Below are 22,042 nucleotides of genomic sequence, written 5' to 3' on the forward strand. Positions count from 1 at the left end.
CTGGCACAGGAAAGCACTTAAATGCATTGACTTCTTTGAGATTTATTCTGTAAGTCTTTATCTTTCTAGCATACAGATGGCTTTCTGAATTTTGAACTGACAAGTCTTAAGTTGCGAATAGATTGGAGTAAGTGGTCCTAACCATCTAAGAATATTCTGTTTCGTGCCTCACCTTCTCTTCCTCAGCATGAGGTTAATTATTAAAGTTTTTCTGGCACCATCTGCTGAGGGCTACATATCAAATTAATGTGAAATATATAGATTACTCCCTGGTAGAGTTACATATTATCTCATTTGGAAACAAAGTTATTAACAACTGACACATCCAGTGCTATTTTTAATGCATCTGATATCTTTCACTGTCAGGCTGTCAAAAGATGCACGTTAGAGTAATTCTGCAATTATTTGGCCCTTTGGGAGATAGGAGATCAGGCAAAACATGTTAGCCCTATGAATATTGCTTGGTAAAGAAAGAAAGACATTTGATTGCTTTATTTCAGAACTGCAGCACTTTCAGAAGCCCTTAAAATATGTTTTGTACATATCTTCAAGTGTTTCTGGTGGCATCAATTTGATGTCTTTTTATTCTTCTATAATAGTTTTTTATCTGATTTGCAGCTTTCTCATATTTTAATTCATTCCCCTTTACCAAATACCTGCTATCCATCTGATTTTTAGTAACCTCACATCACATATGGTACTTCAGCCAGCTTGTTTCTCCTCTGAATTACAGCCAGGTTTGGACTGGATTCAAAGGTTTTAAAAGAAATCCATTCTGTGTGCCATCAAGCACAAATTAACACTGAGATTTTCTGTTTTCCAGCAAACAGGTAGTGTCTAGCTTTGTCAAAAGAAACAGGCCACACAGGCACATCCAGACAAGCGTGCACGTGCCTCTTGCAGCGTCCCAAACCAGTTTGAGGCTCTGCAAGAGGCACGCTGCAAATAAAAAATGTTTTCCGTGCTGCATATTTGCAGTGTCCACCCAAATTTGATACCTGGATATCCAGGTATCAAAAAATACCCCAGAGGAAGAAAAGCTGGAAGCTGTTTCTCCAGACAGATGCTCTGGCAGGAAACCAGAACATCTCTGTGTGCTTCTGCTTCCCCAGCATGCATGGCATGCACGTTTAGGATGCTGGGGCAAGCAGAAGCACAGCAAGGATCAGGACCCGGGCGCTGTTGGGGATAAGCAGGGACTGTGTGGGGGGGGGAGGGATTGTGGGTGTAGGGTGGGGCTGTGCTCATGTGGGGGGACTGTAGTGGGGTTGTCTGTGGGGGGGGGAGGCTGGTCGTGGGGCATGTGTTCCCCATAGGGCACACAGCCCACTCTCCCACAGCAGCAGCAGCCATGGGGTGCTCAGGGCCCTCTGCTGCCAGTCCCCCCCATAGTGCAACATGGTGCCACGCACCTTTCTGCAGCCCCAGACTGCTCATGGTGTCACCTGGGGGTCTGGTACTGCTTGCGGGGACCATGACTCATGTTAGGCTGGGTCCTGTGTGCACAGGCCCCACGCACCATAGGCCTGGGCCGGTTCCGTGGAGCAGGACCTGGCCCAGCACAACATGCGGTCCCTGTGAGCAGCAGCTGCCCCCAGGTGACAGTATGAGCGGCCTGGGGCTGCAGCAAGGCACACTGGACCAGGCTGCACCTGCGACAGGCTGCACAAGTGGCGCCGGCTCTGAGGCAATCAGGGCCACATGGCGCCACGGTGGAGCTCCAACAGCATTGGGCCCTAAGTGCCCCGTGGCCACTGCTGCTGTGGAGGGAGAGCTGTGGACCCTTCAGGGGGGGCTGGTTGTAGCCCTGCAGGGGGGCTGGGGCCCTGCAGGACCAGGGCAGTCCATGTGCTGGGGGAGGGGCTGTGCCCTGTGAGGGACAGGGAACCCACCCCTCCTGAGCAGCTCCCCCCACAGTCCCCCACATCCACAGTCCCCCCACATCCCTCCACACCCACCCACGCATCCAGCCACATTCCCCCCACACCCATCCTGTAATAAGAAAACCAAAAGCAAACATTAGATCATATGGATATTTAGAATGTATTTTGTTATGATGATAGAGACACTGGTAGGCTTCCAAACTGCTTTAACATAGTAAATATAGCAATAAAACATAGGCTGCATGTATGGACATACCCACAAAGTTCAAACTCAGTAACTTTGTTTCACTGGACTCTTTCTGTCTGGGAAGTAATTGCTTTTAGCAGCTGTATAACTGACAGAGGGCACTGTTTTTTGGACTAAATGAAAATTTATATATTATGTAAATGTGCTACTTGACTTATTTCCTATTGTACCATCTAGCTGTCAAGCAAGTTTAAGTTTACAATATGCCAAGAAATTTTCCTAAAGTACCTGTTACTATGACTAATTGCCTTCCTCTACTACAATATGCATGTAGTTTAATTGATTTTAATACTTTACATTATTGATTAGATAAAATTAACTCTCATGCACTTTGTATATTACTTTTTCTGTAAAACTTCTTTAGTACATTTTGAAGGAAAAGCAAATTATACCGCAGTTACTAAGAACTTTAACTTGTTTGTCAGCTGGAATATCATTGATCTAACTCACTGGACTAACTTTCACATCTGTATTTTTTTCTTGTTTCTTAATCCTTGATCAGAAATTGACATTGAACGTTGTGTCCGTGAGTCAATCAATCTCTTCTGCTGGACTCCTAAGAGTGCTACATATAGGCAATATGCACAGCCTCCAAAGCAAGCCAATGAGAGCAATGGCACAAGAGGTTCTATGTCTTGCTTCTCAGCAGAGTATCAGGATACACCTAAAAGTGATCTGGTAAGTGTTTACAGTTATATTTTCCTGGACCCTTGAGGGAGAGGTGTAAGATTAAGGCTTAACTCTATAAATTCTGTTCAGAAAGTCACACCCCTATTATAGTTTAATCCACCTTTTGATTTCTTTCGGTACAATACTTCATTATATACTTAATGTTTTTTCTAGTGACAACTCCTACAGGCCTCAGACAGGTTGAAACCCCATTATCAACATTCCCTCTAAGCTGTGCATCATGTGCAGGTGTGCCTGGCAGCGCAGCATGAATGAGACTGTGTGGGCACGCACACCATGCAGCTTAGAGGGGATGCTGCCCATTGTATGCACATAAATCTCATGCACAGCTTGAGAAGCTGGCTTTAACTTAGAATGCCATAAGCCAGGAATCAGTAGCCTGTTGTCAACATAAAGTCCTTTCCAGCCCCTAACAGCTATGAAACATGGACCTTCCTTTGTGACCCAGCTCTCACTGCTGATGCTCATCTGTTTTGCAGCAAGGGTAAGCACAGGTACAGCAGAACAACAGGTTCCGCAGTAGAGAAGAACAAGGCCAAGGGGACAGGAGGCATGGCCCAGCTCCCTGCCACCAATCCCGCCATACTTGATCAGACCTTTGTGGACCAGATCTAGCCCACAGGACTCTAGGGTGCTGAGCCTTGCCCTCAGTGGACTGGACCCAATGGCTGAATACAGGCAGTCAAAAACCCGAGGCTGAATCAATTCAGTCTTTGCAAGTTGGTCTAAACTGTAGAGATTAAACTGACTACCAAGTGAGTAGACATTCACTTTTGATTCAGGAAATGCAGCCACATGCCTGCAGTGGCTCAGGCCAGAAGCCAGGGGGCACTAGAATGAGTTTTAGTTAAAGCACCCCTGCCCCTATTTTTCAGCATGTGGACACTAAAACACATGATACTGGAGTCTGCTGGAGCACAGTAATTAGCACACTGCAGCAGATTCTATTAATCGAGTCTGCTCTGACTCACTGTAATTACAGCATGTTGGAGCAGCCTTGCTGCACATGTATAGGTGCCCAAAGTGTTTAGGCTTCTGAGAACACAGACAGCTGTATAACTAGCATCTGTTCACAGCCACCAAAAACCTACGGTGTGCCAGAAGAAGAGAATGGACAAGACAAGGACCTCCCTAGCATCATGGCCACTGCAATTACAGGGTATTTGTTAGGATCCTCCAAGTGTATTTTATCTCCAAAGTGACAGATGCCTCAAAAGAAAACAAATGCTCTCTCATCTTCCATAGAGGTCTTTGCCAGTTTGAGCGGAGGGAAATGCTTCTGTGTTTCCCCCATCAGATGCTGGGTTTAACCTGTAGTATAGGAGAAAAAAATGCTCAGTCAGATACCTGAGTATTTACTTGATATGGTTAGGAACCACAGTGCACCTAAACTGATGCTGTAGCCCTGGCTAAGATAAAAGCTTCAGAGAACTAAAAAAAAAAAAAAAGACAAAACACAGGAGCCAGATAACGGATTCCAGAAAATATACAGTTGTTTTATAGGAAATAGCTATATAAGTTCTGGAAAAACATATATCAAGTGTATCTTTAGTTGTTGGTCTGTACAAAGGATTGTCATACCTTTTATTCAGCTGGTATAAGGGATTTTTCTCTAGACCTGCAGATCTGGTGTCCAGACTTCACTGATTAAACTCCAGCATGTGCTTCTGGTTGCACAAGATGGGTTTTTCCTCAGTTTTCTTTAAAAAAGTCTTTATTTAATTCATGCCATAAGAAAGTACCCTGAAAACAGATCTTGGGTTTAAAGAAAATGTTTTCTCTGAATTCTGTAAATGTACAAATGTTCCAAATCGTTCTGGTCACTTGTTACATCTTTATTTGTCCATCGTTACACATGGGCAGGGTTGAAAATTGAGGAGTGTGGGTTTTTTGATGATTCCTCTGTTGCAGCAGATGAAGAGTAGCTGCTGCAAAAAGCACTGCCTCCTTTCCACTTACTGGGCTCATTGAATCTTAATAATTTGTGCTGTGGTTCTGTAGTAGTTTGAACTTTTTGTATTATTACTATTGGTTTGACAGCCATTCTGATCGAAAAACTGCTGTAAGGAATGTGCCAATAGAAATATTTCTTCTTGTGTCAAGACCTTCCCTTATCCTATCTACCATCCTTTCTACTCTGCTTGGCCCCCTGTTTCCATAACAAAGTATTATCCAGGGGCAGGCTCTAGAACTATGAACAAGCTTTGTCAAAAGGCAAATAGTGAAAATATACAGTTTCCTTGAAAGAATCAGGAAACCGTGAACTAATGTGAAATGTGGTATTAAATGCCAGCTGCATTTGTGATTCCTCTTTGTATCTGGTATGTTAAGTCCAAAGTTGTGGCTTAACTTGTAAGTGGGTGGAAGTTTGTGAATGAATTCTTGTGCTTTCTCTTTACCAGTGCAAATTGTGTGAGAAGAATGTCTGTATTCTCTAGTAATTGTACTTTGCCAGATAATTTCCAAATGTTCCTTCCTTATGTCTCTTACTCCAATCTGATTTATATTTTTTCAAATGTGATGCCTTTAATTAAAATATCCCTATGTTTGTAATTTATTATATTCCTTTTCTTCAGCAACAGCTTGGGTCCCTTTTTGAGTCTTGCCAAAGGTTAGCCATGGCTTTTATCCACATCACATCTTGCATCAGAATTCTTATGGATCTGACATTACAGTAGCATGGGAGAGGTGGTTGCAGAAAGTACATTACTATGGTTAGGTCCAGCTTTCAGAGTTCTGTCTACCTGTTCTTCCTAACTTTTTAAAACTAAAGCCATAAAACGTGTAGCTTAAAATAGACCTTATTATGGCAAATACTATTTAATGTTTTTGTCATTATCTAACCCAAAAAAAACAAAAGACATGCATTTGGTTTGTACTGGAATGAAAATGAAAAATACAATTTCTATAACGTCCTTTTTTACATAATTAAAAAGCGATATGTAAAATAAAAGACCAGATGAATGCTGGCTTATCCCTTGCAGACTACAATCTTCCATTGTACTAGATGGAATTTAAAAAATTGAAATTCTAGCACTTCACACTAAAAACTATATTTGGCAGTTATACTGTGAAACCAATCAAAATTTACAGTGCTACCCAGATCTTTAGGCAAAGATTTTAAATCTAAATGAAATTTTAACAAGCTAGGAAAGACAACATTGCATAAGACTCTCATTGAGGTAGGGAATGAAAACCACAAGTGCAAAACTTTGTGGGATTGTCATGGCAGTACCCCATGTCATTAAATAGTTAAGTTAGTGCCTAAGGTTACCTTTACACCATTCTAAACATGCTTCAAACAGGAAGTGCCCATGCATTAAGGGTGTGAAACGATGCTAAGGGTACCTGTACACATGCAGAGAGGCTTCTCTGATGCGTTGTAATTGCAACATGTAGGAGCAGACTCAATTAATCAAATCTGCTGGAGTGTGGTATTTACCACGCTCCAGCAAACTCCAGCGTCACATGCATCAGTGTCCCTACGCTGAAAAATGGCAGCAGGGGTGCTTTAGCTGAAGCTAATTTCACAAGCTTTAGTTGAAGCGTCCCCACCCCTATTTTTCAGAACAGGGACACTGATGCACATGATACTCTGGGCACTTTAATTAGAGCTGCTCTTGGAGCCACTCTAGTTAAAGTGCCTCCCCCCTCCCCTCCCAGAGAATGTCTGTAAACACCCCAATAGTCTTAACTTTTGTCCAAAGTGAGTTAACTTTATCTTTGAGCTGTTCTACCCAGCTTGAGCTAGGGTATTGCCAGTCTGCTCCACGGAGAAAAAGTGACCAATTTGTAGTCTTCGAGCATCCCAGGAGGCATGGCTCCAGCCCCTCTACCCTGACAAACTTTCCACCCTCTCAAGATCTACTGTCTAGGAGCTTGTACGGGTCCAAATCAACACCCCACCTACCCCCAGTGGGTTTGATCCCCACCCACATGGCACCATGCTGCCAGCTCCAAGGACCCCAGCAGACCCAATTTGGGCCCCTAGGCCAGAGGCCAGTTATACGGCCTCCCCTCAAAAGGATAAGTCTTTGCCCCACATCTGGGCAGGTATCCCTTGCCAGGAGAAGTTTTTTGGGGATGGAAGCTGTCTTCCCTCCTCAGCCTCCCACATTCCCAGGGAGCGATGGGAGGGAAAGGGCTGCTAAATGCTGAGCATGGGAAGGCAGACTTTCCCAGGATCCATGCTGTCACTTCACTTAAACCCTAGCAGCTCCACTGCCAGGGACTAGACCATGGGGGCCTCAAAAGAGAGCTGCCCCCCTCCCCCTCTTCTTCCCTCTCCACCCCCAACCCACTGGCCCTGGGGGAGAACAGGAAACAGGGCCAAGCAATCATGGGAAAATTTCAATTTAAACTCAGCTGAACTAGATTTAGGGCCCTCATCAACTCCCCAATCCCAGTCAGCACAACCCCTTCCACCCCTGACCCAATCCCAATTCACTGACACATGCAAGTGTGTGATCTTTTTTTCTACTCCTTCCTTGGTTCTCCTCCCTGCCCTCCCCCACTTCACTATAAACACTAAAAATTATCAGATTTCTCCCCACAGCTCTGGCTTCTGCTGCCATACAGAGAGGCAGGGAGGGAAGCCACAGCCTTGATGCTGCTTTCTCTGCCTACCAGCTACCTGATCCTGACATGCCATCCTCTCCCTCCTTTCCCACCCTAAAGGAAGGGATAGAGTCCTGGCTTTTGGTCCTGCCAGGCCCTCTAGTGAGTGGCAGGTCAGAGACATCATTAAATCTTAACCTGCTACTTCTCTGAAACTGTTCTACCACCACCTAACGTTCCACAGATTTAGAAGGGTCTAAAGGTAACCTGTAACAGCACAAGGATTTGGTTACAGCAACAGACAGCCACAAAATAGATATAGTCTTTGCAAAGTATTGGCAACACATGCTCAGGACAAGTTAAGGTACTTTTTTGCTTCCAATACAAATGCGTGAACAAAGGACTCCAAAAAGACTTTGCCAAAGTAGCATCGGTAGCACTAGTTGGGCTGGAGATACTATCCCTGGAAGACCTGCTATGCAAAAAACTCCCTTGGACCCATGATCCAAGAACACTGTGAGAAACTAAATGGCTGTTGAAAAGAGTGAAGTGAGAAAGGGAAGGCACTTCAGCAAATGGAACTAAAAGAATCCAGTAACATGGGAAAGATTTGGGAAATTGTACAGAGGGAAGCATGAGCCATAACTTGATTCCCAGGTAGCACCACCAATAGTACTGTCAATCTTAACGTTTCTTAAGATGGCTTATCATTAGATCTGACATCAGTTTCTGGGTTTGATACAACCGAGGGGAGGCAAGAGAGGGATGTAAAAAGAACATATAGCTTTTCCTACGATATTTTTGCTGGTAGGAATTGGGTAGATTAGGCCTTTCCATGGGTTTGCCTCACGGCAGAATGGAGAAACCCAAAAGTAAGAAAACAGCAGCTATTCATGAAATTGATAGGTAAAACATTGTTTTCCTAACATTTAAAAAAAAAATCCACTATCTGAGCCAAGTACCAGCCACTTATCAGCAAAATTTCTTCGGTGTTGCTCTGCAGTTCCTAAAGGGCACTGGATTTACACCAGATTTATATTAGGCTTTTTTAATATAAGCTGTAATCCTTTTTCATGGCAAGAGCTATATTTCCCCTGGACATGTTAACCAGTACCAGCAGCTAGACTCATTCAACTTACTAGTGCCAAGAAGTTAAGCAAATGTTTGTGGTATGTAATATAAAAGAAAAATAAATATTTTAGTTTCATATGCCTTGCCTTTTGGGTTTCCCCCCCTTTCTTCATAATAATGCTGTCTTTTATGAAGGGTGCTTCACTCCAATTGTTTCATTCCTTCTGGAGCAGAAAAGGAATTGGACTGTGTAGGAATCCTGCAGTATACTCATTTACTGTATGTTAAAATATATGGAACTTTACAGGTAGAGATTCGATGAAAACTCAGTTGGAGCGGGGGGTATGGTAATGAGGATATGAAAGTGAACAATTACACCAGTAGGGAGAAATTAAATATGAAGTTTTAATCTGTAAACATCTGTCTTTATAAAATGTTGGTCTTGTAACACATTTCAAGAAAGAATAGATGAAGTCTTAAATCAGGATAAATAGGTTTGAAAAGGGACCTCAGTTCTGAGCTGACAAAATTTGAACCTGTATGGTAAACCCAGTGAATTTTCTAGTGTTTTTCATTGAATTAGAAGCAGAGATTAATAGAAATACACAGATACTGTGCTTTAGTGGCTCCTAGGATGGCTGCCACTTGTTTTTGGTCCCAGCTAGGAAAAGATGTGGAGTCCTGTATTAACCCTCTCACTGCTGCAGTAACTATTGCCTGAAAACTGTGGCTTGTGCCTAAAGCTGGCTTAGAGCAAGTGAGCTGCATGCATATAATCTGTAGTATCTTGATGAGACTGGTAACATGGAAAAAGCACTTTATTTTTTACAGGAACATATATAAAGATCTACTTACAGTAAAAAAAAAAATAAAAAGTACCAGACTTGCTACTGCCCTTTCAAGAGTCTGGGGCCTAGCCTTATTGATATCCTGTCACACTAGGAAGTTCCTGCTCCCTCAGACTTTCCTGAGATGCCACACTTCCTGGACACTGTTTCCAGTAGGATTTATGTCACAGTCGGCCATGACATTTTTTTTTTTTTTAACATTGTACATTTCAAAAACAAGATGCATGTTTTATGTGGGGGCATATGGTATGCAAGAAAATACAGCAGCCTATACTACTGACCAGCTACATGTCTTTGACTAGACTTTTCTTTCCTTTCAGTTAATATACCTGTAAAATAAGATGCTTTCTTACTTCTCAGAACCGATGCCAGATTTCAAGTAACTTTGCTTACAGTTGTTTGACATCCTTGGATGAAAGGCACTATATATGTATAAAGTACCATTGTCATTTTAAACCAAGGGTCACCGTTCTATCCACTTACTCAACCACTTATTTTAGTAAGATCTACTACCTTGGAAACTTGCCTCTAGTCTTCAATAATAGGACTGGTGTCTAATCTTCAGTGTACAGCATAATCAGTACTTGGTTTCAGAAAATGGCACTGTGTACTTGCTTGTAAGAGAGAACTCTTGAAAGCAACTTCTGCATGCCTGTCTAAACTGTGTCCCTGAGCCAGTGGAACAAGCACGTTCTCGCTACAACATTTGTCTCTTCATTAGTTTGGCTCCAGTGTGATAGTGATGGGACACATACTTTTGCAGGTTCAATGTTTAGAAGGGGAAAAGAAATTTAAAAATCAAGTACATGATTTAAAATTAAAAAAAAATAAAGTTCAGGTTTTATTTTAAGATAGTTATGACACTTTTAAAAATATCAGATATTCAATGGATTTAATTCTAAATACTAACTGGCTATCTCTTCCTTGTGTCCTTATTTTTCCTTTAAGGTGCTTGAGTTTGTCTCCTGGGTGGTTTTTATTGGCTACATAAATATTTGCTTAGTATGTATCAGCACATTACAGTGCTTTGGTTACTAATAAAAATGAGAAGTATTTGCCCCTGGGTACATACTTGTCTCCCCAAAGCAGCAGCTAGTAAAATAAAACCTATTTTAATGCATTTTATTCTCAGCATTAGTTAACTTTCTTTTTACTACCACTTATTTGCAGCTGCATTAATTGGCTCAGGAACATCCTCTCTAGACCTCCCAAATGTGTTGCTTGCACTTTTATTCTTTCATCCATGAAGTGTTTTACTGCTGAGCCAGAATCTGGAGGAGGAGTGAAACATGTCCATCAATAGTATGCAGTACTAGTAGCTTCAAGCAAAAGAAAAGCCTTTTAAATTGAGTTGTGGTGTTGCTAAGAATAACAATGTGATGCTAACTTTCCAATTTTCACTTTGACTAAAGAATTTTAATTTAGAGCTTGTTCAAATTAAGGATACTTGTTCATGATGATACTGCAACCTCTGTCCTCAGTTGACCTTCCCAAATCTCCTTTTTATGGTATAAGTTTCACCCAAACTCTCACCCAAGCTTTCAGTTCCTGGAAATAACCCCCAAGGCTAGGTACAGACATTCAAAAAGCCTAAAGCAGTATCAATCTAAGGTGCATGGTTTTCCATAAGCAGCAAAGTTTAGATCAGTAGCAAACAGAAAACACATTCCCTCTTTGGTGGGGGGCAAATCTAAGACCAGGTTTCACCAGTTTACATGTGCCAAACTTCTGTTCTGTTACAGGTATAGACTGGTTTCCAGTCACTTATGCTGGTAAAAATATAATGTTTGTACCTGGCCCAAATGTCCTGTTTCCTGGACGAGTTGGAATTCACCTGTACATTTAAACTATTAATCTCTCTGCTACCCTAAACCAATTGCTAAGTTTGCATTCATGTAACTTTTCACCCCCTTCCAGTGTTCACCGAATAGAAGTCTCACCATACTTTTGTCTCCTGGCCCTTACGGTACTCAATTTCTAGGAGTTGTCCATTTGGAAACATTGCTGCTTTCTATTGATTAAACAGTCACCGAAATCTAACTACCATCCTGAGGGTGTGGAAGCAGTTACTCTGCTTTAAGGGGTAGAAGACTTGTATCAAATTCAGTTGAATATCAAGTAACTTTTTTATCTCCACTCCTGACCTTATTGCTAATCTGCCATAATTTACCCCTTGTTTTATTTAGGGTAGCCATTTTTGTTATCATAGTCTATCTTAGGAGTCACCTTCCTCAGGTGGGTGCAAGGAAAATGGTTGAGAGACTGATGGTAGTGCCTGATCCTCAACTCCATCATCAGCACAAGGGGGGTTCATATCTGTTCCAGTAGGACAAAAGGGATTTCCACAAATGCCTTAATTCAGGCAGTTCTGTGCCACTCTCCCTTCTCTCTAGGGTAGGGAGTTATCAAGGACAGACTAAAGAAAGGTACCCTGGAGGAGCCAGAAGCTTCTAATGAGCACAGTACTGGAAGCCCCAAAAGAAGCTGTTTTGATATGGAAGCACAAGAATAGCCAGAAACCAATGTGGCTTTTCAAGGAGCTTCTAAAATGCCTTAAATGCAAAAAGAAAGCATACAGGCAATGGAAAGATGGGCAAGTCACCAGGGAAGCATACCAGGATATAGCAAGAATTGTAGAGACAGTATCAGGAAGACAAAGGTAAAAAAACTTCCCTGGTAAGGAAAGTTAAATATAGCAAGAAAAGCTTCTGTAAATATGTAGGCCAGAAAAGAAAGACAGAGGAAGCTGTGGATCTATACTAAAAGAGCTAGGGTCAACTCTTAACTGAAGATGCAAGGAAGGCAGCTACTTGACTACTTGGCTACTCTGCCTCAGTTTTCACAAAATAATTAGGCTGTAACCAGACAGCTAATAAAGATTATCCGGATAAGTAAAGAGACAAGCTGAGGGATGAGATAACAGAAGAAACGGTCAAAGAGATTTTGATAGGTCTGAATGAATTCAGATTAGCAAGACCTGATGAACTTCATCCCAGGGTACTGAAGGACCTGGCAAAGGAGACTTCAGAGTCCTTGATAATAATATTTATGAAATGGGCAAAGTGCTAGACGAGCATTGGAAAGGGCCAACATAGTAAAAAAACAAAAACTGCAACAAAACCTGGGGAGCTATAGATTTGTTAGCCTCACCTTGATACCTGGGGAGTTACTGGAACGTATCAAAAGAAAGTCCATTTGCAAGCATCTGGTGAAGGAAAGACTGATCCCAAACAGCCAGCATGGGTTTACCAAGAACAAATTGTGCCAAACAAACTTGATTTCTTTCTTTGACATGGTAAGTAGTTGCATAGGTGAAGGGAATGCTATGTATATATAGTGTATCTGGACTTCAGAAAAGCTTTTGACAGAGTCCCTCATGACCTTCTCATAAACAAACTGGAGGAATGTGAGCTAGACAAAATTTCTGTAAGGTGGATAGAGAACTGGCTCAGCTGGCAAGGATGATTATAAATGGATCCATGCTGGAATGACAGGAGGTATTGAGTGGAGTCCCACAGGAGTCTGTCCTTGGCCCAGTGTTGTTCACTATGCTTATTAAGGATTTGGATTCTGAAATAGAGAGAACTCCTTGAGCAAATTTGTAGATGACACAATACTAGGAAGAATTGCAAACACACTGGAGGTCAGAAGTGCAATTCAGAAGGTTCTTGACAGATTGGAGATCTGGAACAGAGCTAACAGAATAAAGTTCAGTGCTGACAAATGCAAGCTGCTGCACCTCAGGAGGAATAATCAAAAACAGAAATAGAAAATGGCTAGATGGCAGCACTATAGAGAAAGATCTAGGAATCGGTGGATCACAGATTCCATCCGAGTGCATTGACACATCTGCACAGAATGTAAATGTGGTTTTGCCTGCATTGTTAGGTTTAAGACATGAGAGATGATAGTGCTCCTTGGCATTGGTTAGGTCTCATCTCGAGTACTGTCTGCAGTTGGGCTCCATATTTTAAAAAGGACATGGAGAAGTGAAAGACATTTCAGAAACAGGCAGCAAAAATTGATAAAGGGCTTGGAAGGCAAGCCTTAAGAAGAGAGGCTGAAAGAAATAGATATGTTCAGCTTGTGAAAAAGGTGTTTGAGATGGAACATAACAGTCTTCAAGTGGTCTGCCATTAAAAAAAAGGGAATACACCTTTTCTCTCTTGCTACGGAGAGCAGAGTGCGGGCCAGTGGTCTGAAGTTGCAGCAAAGTAGGTTTAGACTCAATATCAGGAGAAAAACTTTTTCACTGTTTAGAGCAATGAGACCGTGGAATAGACTGACTAGGGAAGTTGTAGAGTCTCCATTTGTTAGAAGTGTTCAAGAAGAGGTTGAATAAGTATTGATCAGGGATAATCTAGGAGTAATTACTAGGCCTGTGCAAAGCAGCTAGTATTTGCTTCAGATTTGGCTGATTTGGGGGACAGTGATTCGATTTGGTGATTCAGATTACTGTCCTGAATTGATTTGGCCGAATCTGATTCAGAGATTTGGCCGCTGCTGAATCTCCTAGTTAAACCGGTCCCATCCCCTACCCGCTTTTCTAGCCCTGTCCATGGCTGCCTCCCTTGACCCCAGCGTCCTGGCTCTTTTTTTTTTTTTTTTTAAGCCCCACACTCTGGCTCCAGTCTGGGTAATCCCCACTGGCCCCCCCACCGCCCCACACTGCATGGGGGGGGGCTCTGCTACAAGTCCCCAGAAGCCCCAATGGCTGCTGCAGCAGCTGGTGAGTATGAGGGTTTTTTTCTTTTCTTTTTTTTCTTAAGAGTCAGGATGCTGGGGTCAGGCAAGGCAGCCATTGACAGAGCTGGAAAAGCGGGCGGGGGGGCATTCAGGGGGACTGGGGGAGCAGGCAGGGGGTGGGGCCTGGCAGGGGTCCCCCCAAGGTTCCCTCCCCCTACTTACCAGCACGTAGTCTGGGTCCAGCTCCCTGTGGTGGCGAGCAGGGACTGCCCAAATCTCTAAAGTTCTCCAGATTGATTCGGACCTTTTTATTGGTCTCCTGATTCAGTTCAGATTCAGCAATTCGGCTGCTGAATCAGGCCAAATCTCCTCCAAATCAAATCAGCACCCGAAGTTTCGCATGGCCCTAGTAATTATGCTTATGCTATACAACAGGTATTTTACATGCTTCTGGATTTTGCTGCCTGCTACCTGGGGCCTGGAAGGATGTTTTTCCCCTTCCTGTTGCTGCACAACTGGGAGGAGAGAATGGGAAGGGGATGCTTGTCATTTTCAGGACAAGTGGTTGTTGACTACAGCCAAGTCTGGAGATTTTGACTGGAGTGTCCTAATGTTCTTACTGGAACTAAAGCCTAGGAATTCCTGGTTGAATGTCTTTGCACTTCCACTCAGTCAGACCAATCACCACATTTGGGGTCAGGAAGGAATTTTGACCCATGCTCAGTTTGGTACAAACTGGAGGGGGGGGAGGGTTGCCTTCCTCTGTAGCAGAGGGCATGTCTCTCTTCCTTGGATCTCTCAAGTATATTTTAACCCTTGCAGAAGCAGGACACTGATCACTGTTGTTCCCCTACTTCACCTGTGGCATATTAGGGTGCTAAGCCTTATAGTTGTGCAACAGGATTAAAGTGTAGTTTTACTAATAAGCTATACAAAGATACGTATGGGATGGTTTGGATAGGGATGATCCTGCTACAGACAAGATGTTGGGCTAGATCACCTTCAGAGATTCCCTCAAGCACTACTTTTCCATAATTCTATAAATTTGGAAGAGGTGAAACAGGAGAAGCACTCAAATGATCTTTGCCCCGATAGTCTACCTCAGCGCAATTTTTAGCCTGATCTAGCATTATTCCCCTACTCCCACTACACTACCCTCATCCCCACTGCAGAAACGAAAAAAAAAATCAGGAGTCCCTCAGGTCCTGCACCAAGTACAGCTCAACCAGACACTAAAATTTACACTCAAGGGTTAGAGTTTATCATTAACAGACTCCCTATACCTAATATCTGTCTCTGGGAAATTCATTTTTGCTGGTTTCCTTTTTATTATGTTTTCTTAATAATACTGTATTAGCTGCCCACAGAAGTATTACCCTTGAGCTGTAGAGTTTTAGGAGGGGGTTGGGGGGGGGGGAGGGGAATTAATATATCAGTTGCTTAGAATCCTAACTTTGAGGGAGTGTGAATGCTGGCTAAACAAAAAGAATGCAACAGTGAACAGGAATGTGGCTTCTAGGTTAGTCCTGTTAGTCTTGCTTTCTGACATACAAGGTCTACGCACATTCAAATAAGTGAACCAACCCTGACAACCCCCGTTGTGGATTGTCATTAGGGATTATACTTAATCAAGCTTCCAGCCACTGAGCAACCCTAGTCACTGTTGATTTGTGAAGCATTTAATTGTAATTTGCTGAGAACTGACTGGTCACATCATAATGACCCCTCCTTGTTTCCAGTTGCTAAAATTAATTAAAATAATCCAAATATGAATAAATGCCTTCTTAATGTTACCTTTGCAGGGGAAGCCATTATTGTTCAGCACAGATAACATGACCAGAAATAAAGTGAAGTGGTCAAATGGGGAGGCAGTGATTCCCAATATCTGCAACATTTGGTCATTTCATAAATATGAATAGGCACCTACTAAGTCAATGGTATTACTTCCACACCATTGCTCGCTAAGACACTTTCTTAAAGAACTCAGTTTTCATGTGGCTATCAAAGAACTGTTGCAGGATCCTTTAGATGAGTGACTGGGACTACGGCCACAAATACCAAAACACTGTATTGCTAACCTCTGTTTATTTCATAAGAGGATACATAACTGTTGAAATGTAGCGAGTATTGAGTTTCAGTTCAACTTTGCAGTCACTGAAGCACTGTAAAGACTAAATTAGCCAGAAAAGGCCTTGTGGACCTGTGTTGACATTAACATGTTTAAAATATAAATGTAATTATAGTGGTTTCAGAGGGTTTGCCCTACAAAAGATAAGGCATTCAGTTGGCCTTAAATATAGTATGTTAGGAAATAACCAAATGTTAATCTTAAAGTTATGGTTGTTTGTCAAAATCTAATCTAACTAGCAATTATTTGAATTACAATAAATTGAATGTAAACTGACTTGTTAGAATCTGCTGCATTTTCTCCTTCATAGGGCAGATGTAAAGAGTAGGCTTTAATGTAATGGTTGTTTAGCCTAAACTTTGGTAGTTTGACAGATTCTTCCTTAGATCATATATAGCAAATGTAAACCTGTTTTCTGTACTGACTTGCCACTTATAAGGTTCTTCAAAACATGATTGGCCTTGGTCAAAGTTAGCAATGAATTACTGCAGTCGCAAGTTCTGTGTTTCTGCTTTACCCTCAGGCTCAGATTCTTTATCCATTAATTGTCTAAACAATTCCTCTTTGCATAACTTTTCAATTACCCCTGCTTTGGACTTTGAAGCTGTGTATTGTAGACACTTAACCTCTCTGACCTCCTTCAATTAGAATTCCGTGACTGATTTATGAACAAACTTTTATATGCTTGCACCTATAAAAGTAAAGAAGTAAAAAAATAAAGGCAAAGAAGTGATTTACCAATTATGCCAGTCAGGTTCATCTTCATCTAGAATATTTATTCTTCTGTGAATTTTCTAAGACTTCTCTTTGTAGTATTAAAACCAGATGATCCAGATGGAAGAAAATACCTTTTTTCTATCATTCTAAGACTCCCTCTCCACTTACGAGGTAGTCATGCCTTAAGTTATGACCCAGCCACATGTTCAACCAATTAATGGCATGATAGAACAAGCAATAAGCTACAAAGTTATTCCCTCCAAAATGTATAATCATGTTGTAGCTTGTTATAATCATGTCATCAGTTGAACATATGTCCAAGTACTCCTCTGTGGCTGGGAGCCCCATCAACTGAGAGGTTCCCAGACACAAGGGTGCCCCACCCTATGCCAGCCCTGCAGCTGACAAAGCTTGCAATGGTGGCAACATTATCAGCTGTGGGCCGCACAGTGGGGGGGATGCTGCCGCCCCCCTCCCCCCCCCACCCTCAGCAAGCCCCATTGGGCAGTGACTTCAGCTGCAGGGCTTTCAATGCCAGCAGTGGGAAAAGCACTGCTACCACTGCAAGGTGCTGGGCTTCCAGCAATAGCAGTGTTCTCCACATGCTGCCCCTCCTGCAAGCATCACACCTCACAAGGCTCAAAGCGGTGGCTGCGTTCTTCCCACTGCTGCCGCTCAGAACCCTACAGTGACATGGGCTTTAGGGCTCACATCAGGGGCAGCGTGGGGAACACTGTTCCTGATGTGAGCACTGCCAAGCTCCATCAGCTGCAAGGTTCACAGCACTGGCGATAAGGTGCAGTGGGATCTAATGCACAATCCCACAATTGCACCTCCTGCCATGTACATGTGGCCTGGCAGGAGGCACAATTGTGTGGATCACATGTTAAATCCCATTGCGCCTTTACCGCCACATGTAGAAGGGCCCTAAGGGTATTTTTTTTTTCTCCCCTTTTTCTTTTGGAGCTGAAAAGACTTTTGGTTTAGGTTCTTGTTCAGATCCCTTCCTGTTAAAATATTGGAAGCACTTGCACTAAAAAAGCACAGCTGGTAACCAGGATACTGGAAAATGAATGAGACGCCTAATTTTGTTCTCTCTGGAACTGGAATTCATTATAGGAGCAGGAGTAATGAAGGATCAGGCCCTTAATAAAATATCAAAAGTAATGCAGCACAGCAAAGGAAAGTTGATGGCAAATATTAAATGAACTGACACAAGGATTTATCATGGTAGTGTTGATTGAGAGTTTTCCATGTGGTATTCCCTGTGGGGAAAATGGAGCTGTATAATTTGGCTGTAGCTGGTTATCACAGTGTCACTGCCACACATACAGCACAAGAAAGCATAGTATTCAGATATTAAAACAAATAATGATGACCTTTTCATAGCTCAGAATGTCTCTAATCAGTAAAGTATGTGTCCATCCTGATGAATTACAATGATGGTCACTTGTTTGGTTTCACCTATGAGCTCCAGAAAGCAATAAAACAGTTTTTCCACCAGTACTGGGTTGGGTTGGGTTGGGTTTGGTGGGGGGTGATAAGGCAACTGTTATTAGGTGAGCTGTTTCCCACCTGTTGGCCAAAAGCTAAACTAATTCATTTGTGTCTCCAGTTGATGGCTTGTATACATCTCAGTGCACACAACTACAGCTGGAGCAAGATCCTATAGTACTGTTAACTGGGCACAAGAAGAGAGGAAGACTTTCTTGTCTCCCTTAGCAAACTGACAGTGAGCTTGTTTTCATGTTGCACCTTCTAATCCCCTCACTCTGAAGATGTCCATGTAGTTGTCTGTCTCTTACTCTCTCTGTTTTTGCAATGATAAATACTACTTGTTTATCTATTGAGTTCGGGATTTATTAGGAAGAAAAGGTATTAGAGGCTACTTTCCTGAGTTCAAAGTCATTTGATAATTTATAAGCCATAGTCCTTTGAATACCTGTAATGGAACATATTCCCCATTCCAGCATGTTTAATTAATAACATGAATTTTTTAATATATTCCCAATGCTTTGTACACAGAGAGGTACACTTTATTTCAAGGGATTCTCGGTCCACAGTTCTGAACAACAACTGATGAGAGTTGAAAAATAGCATAACTTTTATGTGAAATGTTTATTTTTAAAGAATGTTTATAAGAACACGAGGGTTATACAAGGAAGGATGCCCATGGGTGAAAATAGTATATTTTGAGCCCACTGAATGTTCCAGTTTTGGATCCTGCTGCCTAGTGGAAGACTTTTAGCCAGCCCTGTGTTTCCGTTTCACAGTTGAGCATTGATTCTGGCTACCTCTGTAAGAGACAAGTGGAAATGGGTCTCTGTCAGCTATGTGCACAGTGTGGTTTTCTGTGTGTGACACCTTAATTTCATACTTCATTAAAGCAGCCATATTTTTATCATCAAAATAGTTTTTTGTGCCTAAAAAAAGGAAGATGAAAAGAGCATGTTTTTAGTTTTTCATTGTAGTGTGAGTATTCACTGAATAATTAGCATTCTCACAGTGAGCATGCTAAAATATACCATAAGAATGAACTGGTTATAGAATGTTATCAGCTTTGCTTTGCTTCTCATGAGCAAAGTTTGGACCAGGTCTGTCTGGAATAATTTTCTGTTTTCCTTTGGGCAGAGTACTGGAGCTTTCCAGAAACAATGTTTTCTAAGCAAAATATAACAAAAGAAATAGTCTCTGAAATGCACAGTCCCTGTAGCATCGTGTGTCCAGCCCAATTCCCCACCTCTCTGCATTTGAGTCAGTCGGTTTCCATCCATTTCCTTTTTGGAGTAACATCAAGAGCACAGAAGATACAATTGTTCTGTTCTCAATTGCTATCCCTGGTACGACAGCTGTCCCCTTGCAACTGGGAGCAGTAGTTCCAGAGCCCTGTTTAGCCCCTCTACTCCCAGGATGGAGCATCCACTCACTGTGCAGGTAGAATCTTTCCACAACTTAGTCTTTGGTTAAATGTATAGAGAATTTTTGCAGGGGTGACAAAAGGTGTGCCCTTAACACTGCTGTCGTATTTAAAGTCCTTGCTGTGACGCTTGAAACCATGAGAATTTTACAGTAAAACAACTGTAAGAATTTACCATGGGCAGAATGAGATATTTTTCTCTATGCTCCTTCTGAAAAATACCTTAACTTCAGCTGGAATTTTACAAAAAAAGTCCTCGACATCCACCAGGAAAAAACATCGGACTTAATTGTTGAAGTTTACTTAACAAGAAGTTGAAAAATATTGTAGAGTGAAAAGTGATCAATTGATATCCTAGTGCTGATGTGTTGGAATCAGATGCCTGTAATCGAGCTAAACCAACAATCATTAATTATTTGTTGATAAGTATACAGATCCTTAATTAATACTGTCTTTAACTTTGTGCATTCAGTTGCTTGCTTTGCTTGACTGCATTGAGTTCAATCAGTTTTCTATATCTTACTTTTTTCTTTTTTCTTTTTTTATTTAAAAAGGGAATTCTGTGAGAGAAAACTATCACTTTTATGGTTCTGCTTCCCTGGTAGCCTTCAAACAGTAGTAGATCTGAGGTTAAGTGCGTTAGGACTGTACCAACAAAACTCAATTTGAGCAGATACAGAAACCTGGCCCAAGTATCAGCAGGTTACATTCCTAATAAATGAATTTGATTGTCCTCTTAATGTAATAAACTTATTCCTGCGGTCACCAGTGTAGAATAAAGTCAAACCCTGAAAGAGGAAGCTGTATTTTTCTTGTCCCCCTCATCTGGCAAGAGTACCAGTTGGGCTAGGGACAAATTACACACAAACTGATATAAGTGATTGGAAACTGGTTCAGTGTGTAACACACCCGAAGTTCAGGGCACATAAACTGCTTTCAAAATGGCCCAAACCTGTTTAAGATAAACCTGATGGATGTTGTATCAGACTTAACTGATTTAGGTTAAATCGGTTTATTAAAGTTCCGTCTCGGATCCCCCTCCAGATTCAAATTACCTCACAGTCCCCCCCCCCCCCTGCATCCCAGGGTGCTTTGCACCTTACCCACAAACCCCCCATCGCAGGGTGGGTGAGCTAGCCTTGGCCCTAGCTGTATACTCCAGCTGACCATAGAGATGTGCTCTAGTGCCCCCCCAGCTTCTAGCCTGGGCAGCTGCAGGCATGTGGCTGCATTTCTAGAAAAAAAGTCAATGTTTGCTCACTTGCTTATCAGTTCAACCTATGCATCTTAGACTAAGCTGCAAAGATTGAATTGATTCATCCTCGGGCTTTTTGACTGTCTGTACTTAGCCCTAAATTTCAGATCTCAGTGTATGTAACTCAGGGGACAGTGTCAGAAGAGAGAATCCTGCTTTATATTTCTTCTACTTTCCTTATTCCAGGATGAGTTTGCACTGAAACTTGTTTGAAAAATCTTTTGTGTTTTGGGTCCTGACCATTCAAAATGTTTGTAAAGGTGTTTAGTTTTATGCATGCAAATAATCCCACTGCTAAAGGGATTACGTGTGTAAATATTTGCAAGTTTCAAGCCCTAGTTTGTAAACTGAGCACAGATGTTATAAAAAGTCAGAGGATAATTATGGAACCCACAGATGTAGTTTTGGAAATGTTTTCCTGACTAAACACACCTCAAAACTTCCAGAATCTTGTGGAAGATAACTGGAACCCAACAGCTTAATAAAAACAATTCATGTACCCCTCCCACCCTGAGATTTGTATTAAGACACTGTTTATGTAGCCCATAACCAATGTATTATGTCCTCTCAACAGACCCTACCTTCGTGTATAATTAATAGACTTTCCAATGCTGGGCTGATATTGCTAATACTTAGAAAGCATTGATACATTTGAACTTCATTAAGAATTCCTAATAATTTTTTTTCCTGCCAAACAGAAAATTATTGTTGGGGAAGGAGGACTATGTTCAGTCTACCAAAGGGAGAAGGGGAGGAGGTTAAGTGGCACATAAATATTTCTAAATCTCCTATTTTAGCCAAAAGAATTGAACTACATATTACTTTAAATGCTATAAACATTTGTCTCTTAAAGCTCAGTAACATAATTTGCTACCAGGTCCAATTAATGTTTCCAAAGGAAATTGAGACTGAAATAAATTAGTCCATAGTGAAAAAGTACCAGAAACTCTTGAAGCTATCACTTCATTTCAGTCTCTTCACTTGCACCATTTCCCCCTGAGCTGCTTCATGTTAAACAGTGCTGTGTGTGTTTAAGGCACAGC

General features: G+C 41.8%; 1 protein-coding gene across 6 annotated transcripts in view; it reads left to right on the forward strand.

The window, feature by feature from the left end:
- The window catches only part of TBCK (TBC1 domain containing kinase), a 186,769-nt gene that overhangs the window by 120,779 nt on the left and 43,948 nt on the right, over positions 1-22,042 (forward strand). For all 6 annotated transcript variants that reach the window (XR_002094296.2, XM_006269375.4, XM_059722137.1 and 3 more), the window contains one exon: positions 2,633-2,808. Coding sequence is in view for 5 of the 6 variants with exons in the window: in XM_006269375.4 (XP_006269437.1) it covers positions 2,633-2,808 (176 nt within the window). In the remaining variant the exon portion in view is untranslated. The remainder of the gene's footprint in view (positions 1-2,632; positions 2,809-22,042) is intronic.

Source organism: Alligator mississippiensis, chromosome 2 (assembly GCF_030867095.1).
Source record: "Alligator mississippiensis isolate rAllMis1 chromosome 2, rAllMis1, whole genome shotgun sequence".
In the NCBI taxonomy this organism is placed as follows: domain Eukaryota; kingdom Metazoa; phylum Chordata; order Crocodylia; family Alligatoridae; genus Alligator; species Alligator mississippiensis.